This window comes from Montipora foliosa, chromosome 11, assembly GCF_036669935.1.
Source record: "Montipora foliosa isolate CH-2021 chromosome 11, ASM3666993v2, whole genome shotgun sequence".
NCBI classification, from domain to species: Eukaryota; Metazoa; Cnidaria; class Anthozoa; order Scleractinia; family Acroporidae; genus Montipora; species Montipora foliosa.
Genome location: NC_090879.1, coordinates 18474910 through 18487409, shown reverse-complemented (window position 1 = coordinate 18487409; position 12500 = coordinate 18474910). Strand labels below are relative to the sequence as shown.

Genomic DNA, 12500 nt, shown 5'->3' with positions numbered 1-12500 from the left:
ACCAAGTTTGTGCGTGGTTTAGTCTCGCTCAACTGCCAACTGAGACTGCTCAAAAATGTTGTTTCTAGATCATTTTCTAAAAGAAACGACTTTATCTTTCTTCTTCTGGCTTCTCGAGCCTGTTCAATGCCTCGGCAAGACATTTTTGAACCTTATCTTTTGCCCAGCCACGTAAAACATTGGCTTATTTCTCAAAACTTTCCGCCATTCACCTCTAGCTTAACTTATCCGGCTTCGTTCAAGCAATCTTAAACTTAGTATTTCTAAAGGGATTGGACAATAACTAATGACGCCGTTTGTATGGAAATTTGTAATTTGTTGCCCTTTTATCTGTGCTGTCCTCCCCAGAACCTGAATGTAAGACAAAGACAACAAACGACAAATGTTGCAGTTTACCATTTACTTACAAAGGAGTAAGATACAATTCGTGTACCAAAGTTGATCACAACCAGCTGTGGTGTTCGTTGGACACTTACTACAGAGGAAGGTGGGGAAATTGTGGTAAGTATTAGAATGATGTTGATTATTTTAACACTCTTGAGGAAACGTTTGCATTAACCAAACCAAATACGCAAGTGTAGCAAACAGGTGATTATTCCAGATTGCTCAAACTCCGTTTGTAAGCTGCTAGTTTACATGCCATTATTGATGCCTGAGAGCTTTGTTCTCAATATGAGCCAAGCCAAGTACAATTACCTTTAGTTTCAGAAATAAATCATTTTGATACAAACTGTTTTCGTTGAAAACGTAAAATTTTCCATTATTTGTCCATATAGAGGTATTTATAGCTTTGATAACCTTGTCTAATGATTTGATGTCACTGCCAAAAAAAGCGGGATGCTAAAGTGGTGAGAGAACTAGCTTCCCATCACTGTAGCCCTGGTACGATTCGAGGACCCGTCGTCACCGGTGGGTTGAGTTTGTTGTTGGTTCTCGTAATTTGTTTATAAAACAGGGACAACCACTTCCGACTTAATAACATACATAATAACATACAAAAATGCTAATTGATGCTAATTGTGATGAACGTAAACCTCAAAAGCAATTGCCTGCTAGGGGTTAGGGTTAGGGTTTTGACCGCTCTGTTGTTCTCCGACAAATAAGTTGATGCTTCGCCAAAAACGAGGTAAAGCATTTTTGAGGCCATGTATGCCGAAATTGTCGATTTGCCTTGACTTTACAGCCAGAGAAAACAATTTGTTATTTACTCTTTCTACATGTTTTCAAGAAATTAATTTAAAACTAAGATTAAAACAAGATAAATAAATCGAATCTGCGAGATAGAGGATTCCACGAATAGCCAATGCGATAGTCCATATAGCCTGACATGGCACGGTCTTTGTGAGATTTACCACTGGCTAAAAATACCGTTGTACTAGCAATCCTCATAAGGCTTGGTATCTTGAAAGGACAAAGCAACTTTTTTGTTCTTACCACATTTTGACGTCATCTGTGATCTATTACTGAACAGACGCACGGGTACATGGAATCTATTCGTTTTATATAATAAGGAAAATACTTTTTTTTATTTGAAAATACTTCAACATAACGCGAAAGCCGGCCTTTACCCCGCGTTTGCCCACTTTGGCGGAGACGAAAATAAGCCATTTGACGTAATCTTTTATCTACATATATACAGTTGTAATGAACAATTTCAATGGTTACTGTGAGTAGTAAACAATTGTAATTGGTCGAGGAAAATTACAAAATCACGCCACTGTCAAAAATGAATCCAGCGTCAATCCTCGTGGAATAAAAACTTGCAACAAAAGCAGAATTGAACTGCAAAACTAGTAAAAACCTTGAAAAAAATGCTGGAAAAATCAAGTCAGTTTTTGTCGTCAGAGCAGCCCTGTGAGCCGAAATGCTTGGAAGTTGCCTTGAAAATTGCAGAAGTTGAAAAAATACCCTCGGAAAACTTGTGGTTGCGGTCAACCTAGAGGCTATTTGATTCGAGTTTTGAATGAAAGGAGCGTAAATGACAGTGGAGATTCTTGTCTTCTGTGGTTGGTGATTCTCAAATCAGTTTGATATAGTGTCGGAGACACATTTTAGCTGCGATACTGTCGGCCTTGAGCTGTGGATAGCTATACTTAACTCGGTGCTGTGCCCTAAAACGGACAGGATCATTCGCATCGGAAAGCAAGGCTTTGTGTATGTGTTTCTTTCACCGATTTTAAGAAGTGAAGTTTTGATGTTTCATTCCTGACATCAATCAGTGTGTCCACAGTGGTTTTGACACCAGGAAAAGTTGAATTTTTAAAATAAATTAATCTCAGAAACATTTTGTTTATTGGGTTTGTTAAATCTTAGATAAAGCAATAGTTTTCGTCTTACCAAGACCAAGTTTGTGCATGGTTTAGTCTCGCTCAACTGCCAACTGAGACTGCTCAAAAATGTTGTTTCTAGATCATTTTCTAAAAGAAACGACTTTATCTTTCTTCTTCTGGCTTCTCGAGCCTGTTCAATGCCTCGGCAAGACATTTTTGAACCTTATCTTTTGCCCAGCCACGTAAAACATTGGCTTATTTCTCAAAACTTTCCGCCATTCACCTCTAGCTTAACTTATCCGGCTTCGTTCAAGCAATCTTAAACTTAGTATTTCTGAAGGGATTGGGCAATAACTAATGACGCCGTTTGTATGGAAATTTGTAATTTGTTACCCTTTATCTGTGCATTAGAAACGTCCTCCCCAGAACCTGAATGTAAGACAAAGACAACAAACGGCAAATGTTGCAGTTTACCATTTACTTACAAAGGAGTAACATACAATTCGTGTACCAAAGTTGATCACAACCAGCTGTGGTGTTCGTTGGACACTTACTACAGAGGAAGGTGGGGAAATTGTGGTAAGTATTAGAATGATGTTGATTATTTTAACACTCTTGAGGAAACGTTTGCATTAACCAAACCAAATACGCAAGTGTAGCAAACATGTGATTATTCCAGATTGCTCAAACTCCGTTTGTAAGCTGCTAGTTTACATGCCATTATTGATGCCTGAGAGCTTTGTTCTCAATATGAGCCAAGCCAAGTACAATTACTTTTAGTTTCAGAAATAAATCATTTTGATACAAACTGTTTTCGTTGAAAACTTAAATTTTTCCATTATTTGTCCATATAGAGGTATTTTTATAGCTTTGATAACCTTGTCTAATGATTTGATGTCACTGCATGCCAAAAAAAGCGGGATGGTAAAGTGGTGAGAGAACTAGCTTCCCATCACTGTAGCCCTGGTACGATTCGAGGACCCGTCGTCACCGGTGGGTTGAGTTTGTTGTTGGTTCTCGTAATTTATTTATAAAAGAGGGACAACCACTTCCGACTTAATAACATACATAATAACATACAATAATGCTAATTGATGCTAATTGTGATGAACGTAAACCTCAAAAGCAATTGCCTGCTAGGGGTTAGGGTTAGGGTTTTGACCGCTCTGTTGTTCTCCGACAAATAAGTTGATGCTTCGCAAAAACGAGGTAAAGCATTTTTGAGGCCATGTATGCCGAAATTGTCGATTTGCCTTGACTTTACAGCCAGAGAAAACAATTTGTTATTTACTCTTTCTACATGTTTTCAAGAAATTAATTTAAAACTAAGATTAAAACAAGAGAAATAAATTGAATCTGCGAGATAGAGGATTCCACGAATAGCCAATGGGATAGTCCATATAGCCTGACATGGCACGATCTTTGTGAGATTTACCACTGCCTAAAAATACCGTTGTACTAGCAATCTACATAAGGCTTGGTATCTTGAAAGGACAAAGCAACTTTTTTGTTCTTACCACATTTTGACGTCATCTGTGATCTATTACTGAACAGACGCACGGGTACATGGAATCTATTCGTTTTATATAATAAGGAAAATACTTTTTTTATTTGAAAATACTTCAACATAACGCGAAAGCCGGCCTTTACCCCGCGTTTGCCCACTTTGGCGAAGACGAAAATAAGCCATTTGACGTAATCTTTTATCTACATATATACAGTTGTAATGAACAATTTCAATGGTTACTGTGAGTAGTAAACAATTGTAATTGGTCGAGGAAAATTACAAAATCACGCCACTGTCAAAAATGAATCGAGCGTCAATCCTCGTGGAATAAAAACTTACAACAAAAGCAGAATTGAACTGCAAAATTTAAAAACCTTGAAAAAAATGCTGGAAAGATCAAGTCAGTTTTTGTCGTCAGAGCAGCCCTGTGAGCCGAAATGCTTGGAAGTTGCCTTGAAAATTGCAGAAGTTGAAAAAATACCCTCGGAAAACTTGTGGTTGCGGTCAACCTAGAGGCCATTTGATTCGAGTTTTGAATGAAAGGAGCGTAAGTGACAGTGAAGATTCTTGTCTTCTGTGGTTGGTGATTCTCAAATCAGTTTGATATAGTTTCGGAGACACATTTTAGCTGCGATACTGTCGGCCTTGAGCTGTGGATAGCTATACTTAACTCGCTGTTGTGCCTTAAAACGGACAGGAACATTCGCATCGGAAAGCAAGGCTTTGTGTATGTGTTTATTTCAGCGATTTTAAGAAGTGACGTTTTGATGTTTCATTCCTGACATCAATCAGTGTGTCAACAGTGGTTTTGACACCAGGAAAAGTTGAATTTTTAAAATAAATTAATCTCAGAAACATTTTGTTTATTGGGTTTGTTAAATCTTAGATAAAGCAATAGTTTTCGTCTTACCAAGACCAAGTTTGTGCGTGGTTTAGTCTCGCTCAACTGCCAACTGAGACTGCTCAAAAAATTTTGTTTCTAGATCATTTTCTAAAAGAAACGACTTTATCTTTCTTCTTCTGGCTTCTCGAGCCTGTTCAATGCCTCGGCAAGACATTTTTGAACCTTATCTTTTGCCCAGCCACGTAAAACATTGGCTTATTTCTCAAAACTTTCCGCCATTCACCTCTAGCTTAACTTATCCGGCTTCGTTCAAGCAATCTTAAACTTAGTATTTCTGAAGGGATTGGGCAATAACTAATGACGCCGTTTGTATGGAAATTTGTAATTTGTTGCCCTTTATCTGTGCATTAGAAACGTCCTCCCCAGAACCTGAATGTAAGACAAAGACAACAAACGGCAAATGTTGCAGTTTACCATTTACTTACAAAGGAGTAACATACAATTCGTGTACCAAAGTTAATCACAACCAGCTGTGGTGTTCGTTGGACACTTACTACAGAGGAAGGTGGGGAAATTGTGGTAAGTATTAGAATGATGTTGATTATTTTAACACTCTTGAGGAAACGTTTGCATTAACCAAACCAAATACGCAAGTGTAGCAAACAGGTGATTATTCCAGATTGCTCAAACTCCGTTTGTAAGCTGCTAGTTTACATGCCATTATTGATCCCTGAGAGCTTTGTTCTCAATATGAGCCAAGCCAAGTACAATTACTTTTAGTTTCAGAAATAAATCATTTTGATACAAACTGTTTTCGTTGAAAACTTAAAATTTTCCATTATTTGTCCATATAGAGGTATTTCTAGCTTTGATAACCTTGTCTAATGATTTGATGTCACTGCCAAAAAAAGCGGGATGGTAAAGTGGTGAGAGAACTAGCTTCCCATCACTGTAGCCCTGGTACGATTCGAGGACCCGTCGTCACCGGTGGGAGTTGAGTTTGTTGTTGGTTCTCGTAATTTATTTATAAAAGAGGGACAACCACTTCCGACTTAATAACATACATAATAACATACAATAATGCTAATTGATGCTAATTGTGATGAACGTAAACCTCAAAAGCAATTGCCTGCTAGGGGTTAGGGTTAGGGTTTTGACCGCTCTGTTGTTCTCCGACAAATAAGTTGATGCTTCGCCAAAAACGAGGTAAAGCATTTTTGAGGCCATGTATGCCGAAATTGTCGATTTGCCTTGACTTTACAGCCAGAGAAAACAATTTGTCATTTACTCTTTCTACATGTTTTCAAGAAATTAATTTAAAACTAAGATTAAAACAAGAGAAATAAATCGAATCTGCGAGATAGAGGATTCCACGAATAGCCAATGCGATAGTCCATATAGCCTGACATGGCACGATCTTTGTGAGATTTACCACTGGCTAAAAATACCGTTGTACTAGCAATCTGCATAAGGCTTGGTATCTTGAAAGGACAAAGCAACTTTTTTGTTCTTACCACATTTTGACGTCATCTGTGATCTATTACTGAACAGACGCACGGGTACATGGAATCTATTCGTTTTATATAATAAGGAAAATACTTTTTTTATTTGAAAATACTTCAATATAACGCGAAAGCCGGCCTTTGCCCCGCGTTTGCCCACTTTGGCGGAGACGAAAATAAGCCATTTGACGTAATCTTTTATCTACATATATACAGTTGTAATGAACAATTTCAATGGTTACTGTGAGTAGTAAACAATTGTAATTGGTCGAGGAAAATTACAAAATCACGCCACTGTCAAAAATGAATCGAGCGTCAATCCTCGTGGAATAAAAACTTACAACAAAAGCAGAATTGCACTGCAAAATTTAAAAACCTTGAAAAAAATGCTGGAAAGATCAAGTCAGTTTTTGTCGTCAGAGCAGCCCTGTGAGCCGAAATGCTTGGAAGTTGCCTTGAAAATTGCAGAAGTTGAAAAAATACCCTCGGAAAACTTGTGGTTGCGGTCAACCTAGAGGCCATTTGATTCGAGTTTTGAATGAAAGGAGCGTAAATGACAGTGGAGATTCTTGTCTTCTGTGGTTGGTGATTCTCAAATCAGTTTGATATAGTGTCGGAGACACATTTTAGCTGCGATACTGTCGGCCTTGAGCTGTGGATAGCTATACTTAACTCACTGCTGTGCCTTAAAACGGACAGGAACATTCGCATCGGAAAGCAAGGCTTTGTGTATGTGTTTATTTCAGCGATTTTAAGAAGTGACGTTTTGATGTTTCATTCCTGACATCAATCAGTGTGTCAACAGTGGTTTTGACACCAGGAAAAGTTGAATTTTTAAAATAAATTAATCTCAGAAACATTTTGTTTATTGGGTTTGTTAAATCTTAGATAAAGCAATAGTTTTCGTCTTACCAAGACCAAGTTTGTGCGTGGATTAGTCTTGCTCAACTGCCAACTGAGACTGCTCAAAAATTTTGTTTCTAGATCATTTTCTAAAAGAAACGACTTTATCTTTCTTCTTCTGGCTTCTCGAGCCTGTTCAATGCCTCGGCAAGACATTTTTGAACCTTATCTTTTGCCCAGCCACGTAAAACATTGGCTTATTTCTCAAAACTTTCCGCCATTCATCTCTAGCTTAACTTATCCGGCTTCGTTCAAGCAATCTTAAACTTAGTATTTCTAAAGGGATTGGGCAATAACTAATGACGCCGTTTGTATGAAAATTTGTAATTTGTTGCCCTTTATCTGTGCATTAGAAACGTCCTCCCCAGAACCTGAATGTAAGACAAAGACAACAAACGGCAAATGTTGCAGTTTACCATTTACTTACAAAGGAGTAACATACAATTCGTGTACCAAAGTTAATCACAACCAGCTGTGGTGTTCGTTGGACACTTACTACAGAGGAAGGTGGGGAAATTGTGGTAAGTATTAGAATGATGTTGATTATTTTAACACTCTTGAGGAAACGTTTGCATTAACCAAACCAAATACGCAAGTGTAGCAAACAGGTGATTATTCCAGATTGCTCAAACTCCGTTTGTAAGCTGCTAGTTTACATGCCATTATTGATCCCTGAGAGCTTTGTTCTCAATATGAGCCAAGCCAAGTACAATTACTTTTAGTTTCAGAAATAAATCATTTTGATACAAACTGTTTTCGTTGAAAACTTAAAATTTTCCATTATTTGTCCATATAGAGGTATTTCTAGCTTTGATAACCTTGTCTAATGATTTGATGTCACTGCCAAAAAAAGCGGGATGGTAAAGTGGTGAGAGAACTAGCTTCCCATCACTGTAGCCCTGGTACGATTCGAGGACCCGTCGTCACCGGTGGGAGTTGAGTTTGTTGTTGGTTCTCGTAATTTATTTATAAAAGAGGGACAACCACTTCCGACTTAATAACATACATAATAACATACAATAATGCTAATTGATGCTAATTGTGATGAACGTAAACCTCAAAAGCAATTGCCTGCTAGGGGTTAGGGTTAGGGTTTTGACCGCTCTGTTGTTCTCCGACAAATAAGTTGATGCTTCGCCAAAAACGAGGTAAAGCATTTTTGAGGCCATGTATGCCGAAATTGTCGATTTGCCTTGACTTTACAGCCAGAGAAAACAATTTGTCATTTACTCTTTCTACATGTTTTCAAGAAATTAATTTAAAACTAAGATTAAAACAAGAGAAATAAATCGAATCTGCGAGATAGAGGATTCCACGAATAGCCAATGCGATAGTCCATATAGCCTGACATGGCACGATCTTTGTGAGATTTACCACTGGCTAAAAATACCGTTGTACTAGCAATCTGCATAAGGCTTGGTATCTTGAAAGGACAAAGCAACTTTTTTGTTCTTACCACATTTTGACGTCATCTGTGATCTATTACTGAACAGACGCACGGGTACATGGAATCTATTCGTTTTATATAATAAGGAAAATACTTTTTTTATTTGAAAATACTTCAATATAACGCGAAAGCCGGCCTTTGCCCCGCGTTTGCCCACTTTGGCGGAGACGAAAATAAGCCATTTGACGTAATCTTTTATCTACATATATACAGTTGTAATGAACAATTTCAATGGTTACTGTGAGTAGTAAACAATTGTAATTGGTCGAGGAAAATTACAAAATTACGCCACTGTCAAAAATGAATCGAGCGTCAATCCTCGTGGAATAAAAACTTACAACAAAAGCAGAATTGCACTGCAAAATTTAAAAACCTTGAAAAAAATGCTGGAAAGATCAAGTCAGTTTTTGTCGTCAGAGCAGCCCTGTGAGCCGAAATGCTTGGAAGTTGCCTTGAAAATTGCAGAAGTTGAAAAAATACCCTCGGAAAACTTGTGGTTGCGGTCAACCTAGAGGCCATTTGATTCGAGTTTTGAATGAAAGGAGCGTAAATGACAGTGGAGATTCTTGTCTTCTGTGGTTGGTGATTCTCAAATCAGTTTGATATAGTGTCGGAGACACATTTTAGCTGCGATACTGTCGGCCTTGAGCTGTGGATAGCTATACTTAACTCACTGCTGTGCCTTAAAACGGACAGGAACATTCGCATCGGAAAGCAAGGCTTTGTGTATGTGTTTATTTCAGCGATTTTAAGAAGTGACGTTTTGATGTTTCATTCCTGACATCAATCAGTGTGTCAACAGTGGTTTTGACACCAGGAAAAGTTGAATTTTTAAAATAAATTAATCTCAGAAACATTTTGTTTATTGGGTTTGTTAAATCTTAGATAAAGCAATAGTTTTCGTCTTACCAAGACCAAGTTTGTGCGTGGATTAGTCTTGCTCAACTGCCAACTGAGACTGCTCAAAAATTTTGTTTCTAGATCATTTTCTAAAAGAAACGACTTTATCTTTCTTCTTCTGGCTTCTCGAGCCTGTTCAATGCCTCGGCAAGACATTTTTGAACCTTATCTTTTGCCCAGCCACGTAAAACATTGGCTTATTTCTCAAAACTTTCCGCCATTCATCTCTAGCTTAACTTATCCGGCTTCGTTCAAGCAATCTTAAACTTAGTATTTCTAAAGGGATTGGGCAATAACTAATGACGCCGTTTGTATGAAAATTTGTAATTTGTTGCCCTTTATCTGTGCATTAGAAACGTCCTCCCCAGAACCTGAATGTAAGACAAAGACAACAAACGGCAAATGTTGCAGTTTACCATTTACTTACAAAGGAGTAACATACAATTCGTGTACCAAAGTTGATCACAACCAGCTGTGGTGTTCGTTGGACACTTACTACAGAGGAAGGTGGGGAAATTGTGGTAAGTATTAGAATGATGTTGATTATTTTAACACTCTTGAGGAAACGTTTGCATTAACCAAACCAAGTACGCAAGTGTAGCAAACAGGTGATTATTCCAGATTGCTCAAACTCCGTTTGTAAGCTGCTAGTTTACATGCCATTATTGATGCCTGAGAGCTTTGTTCTCAATATGAGCCAAGCCAAGTACAATTACCTTTAGTTTCAGAAATAAATCATTTTGATACAAACTGTTTTCGTTGAAAACTTAAAATTTTCCATTATTTGTCCATATAGAGGTATTTATAGCTTTGATAACCCAACCAAGTCTAGGGAGAACAGTCTTATTTCCTATCTTCGTAACCTCAAGCGAGATTGTATAATTGATGAAGCTACATTTAGAAAAATCCTTCCTTGTGGATCTATTGCTGGTGTTCTTTATGGTCTTCCTAAAGTCCACAAAACTGGTTGCCCCTTTCGCCCGATTGTCTCCTCAGTTAACACATACAACTACAATCTTGCCTCTTTTCTTGTTGATGTCCTTTAACCGATCTCCACCAACCAATTCACTATCAAGGACTCCTTCTCTTTTGTGGATTGGGCGAAGACTCATCAACACAACAATGAAATAATGTGCTCTTTTGACGTGTGTTCCTTATTCACGAACGTTCCACTCGACGAGACAATAGAAATTTGTCTTTCCAAGTTATACTCTCTTCCTGACCCTCCTGCCTTACCGCGACATGTCCTCAAAACCTTGCTCGAGTTTGCAACGAAGAAAAGCCACTTTGTATTTGATGGTCATTATTACGACCAAATCGATGGCGTTACAATGGGGTCTCCGCTAGGCCCAGTATTAGCTAACATTTTCATGTGTGACTTTGAACAGAAATGGTTGGCTAATGTAGATTCTCGTCCCTCCATTTGGTTTAGATATGTGGATGACACATTTTCTTTGTTCGACAGTGAAGCCACTGCGGCCAGTTTTCTGCATTTTCTTAACACCAGACATCCTAACATCAAATTTACAATGGAACTTGAAGAAAACCAGGAGATTCCATTTTTAGATGTCCGCATTAAGCGCAATCTCAACAATTTCACAACAACAGTACATCGCAAAACAACTTTCACTGGCCTCTACACCAAGTGGGACTCTTTCACTCCTAGAAAGTATAAAATAAATTTAGTCCGCACCCTCACCTATCGCTGCTTACGCATCTGCTCGAGTTCTTCCTTGTTACAGTCGACTCTATTTGATAACCTTGTCTAATGATTTGATGTCACTGCATGCCAAAAAAAGCGGGATGGTAAAGTGGTGAGAGAACTAGCTTCCCATCACTGTAGCCCTGGTACGATTCGAGGACCCGTCGTCACCAGTGGGTTGAGTTTGTTGTTGGTTTTCGTAATTACTGGGTTGCCTATAGGCAAACCCAGTCGAGGTCTACGTTTAGTTTGTTTGTTTTCTTTTTTTTTTTTTTTTTTTTCCGTGTCGGTAAAAGTCTTGCCTGTCACTCCCCTGGTAAGTGGTGTCTGTGTATAGAGCCTTCTGCGCGTATTTTCTTAGGATCGAGAGGGTAGTGGAACTGCGTAGATTTCTCTGGTGGACACAGTAGAATCATCAACTTAGCCTGCAATGGCGTCGAAAGTCATGCAACGCGAATGGCGTTTTAGTGGATCCTTAAACAAAATATACCCTTATGGAGCTCAATAATGGAAAGTCAGTTGGATAAACTAGGCATGAATCTCAAAAGCGACGAGTACTGGACTTCGACAACAATCTATCGCCCGTCGAGACGAAATCAAAGTGAGCAGTATTTACCTGAAGTACATGGTAATTTGACACAATTGAGTTTCTTGTCTTCACGCACGCAATGAAATAGGAAGAGGTTTTAACCTCTAAGAGCAAATATGTTGTTTGTTTCAATAAAATTTTCGCTGGAAAAGGATTCTGTGGTATTTTCTGCCTTTGTGAATTATGATATCATGTTGTGTATTGAATTTTCGAGCTTAAGGTTCAAATGTGATATGGGAGAAGTTTTTTAGTATTGCTCTGTAAGCAGGAAGGGTTCACAGGCCTGTTGGAAGCGTGCTTGAGTTTCAACAAAATGAGGCCCAAAATCAGTGAAAACTTGTGACGCAGATGAATAATAAAGTAGCTGCTATTTCCAAAATGATGGAATTACCTGGTGATAAATAACGTCGTACGCGTCTTGGAGAGTAAATTTTGACTTTGCATAAACAAGAGTTGGGCGATTGTGATCTTTGTTTTGACTTCGCTCATTTCATTGTCAAACTTTATAACACTTGACAGAAAAAGAAACTTACAAAAACCCGGTATCTTGCCATCATTTGACACAGATGCTTCACTGTTTGGCGAGTAAACATGCCGCGGTAACTTAATCACGGCGCCCGCTGAATTCCGGCCATGTCACTTTCGATTTTGCAATTTACTTGAACGTAGCAAAAATCTCCCAAAATGTTTGTCGCTGATCGTCACTTTTTATATTCTATATTCACGGTTCAAAATTAATGTTGTTTTCATGTCGTAAATATTTTATTCTCGATCAACCGTCCGGGAAACTTCCTTCTGCTCTTTCTGAAAACTGTGTATCAATATTTATTTGCTTT

General features: G+C 38.3%; 1 protein-coding gene across 2 annotated transcripts in view; it reads left to right on the top strand.

Moving 5' to 3' along the window:
• LOC137977759 (uncharacterized) overlaps positions 1 to 12500 on the top strand; it is a 57848-nt gene that overhangs the window by 36456 nt on the left and 8892 nt on the right. For both annotated transcript variants that reach the window (XM_068825086.1, XM_068825085.1), the window contains exons 7-11: positions 349 to 501; positions 2682 to 2849; positions 5033 to 5200; positions 7380 to 7547; positions 9727 to 9894. In XM_068825086.1, the coding sequence (XP_068681187.1) occupies positions 349 to 501; positions 2682 to 2849; positions 5033 to 5200; positions 7380 to 7547; positions 9727 to 9894 (825 nt within the window). The remainder of the gene's footprint in view (positions 1 to 348; positions 502 to 2681; positions 2850 to 5032; positions 5201 to 7379; positions 7548 to 9726; positions 9895 to 12500) is intronic.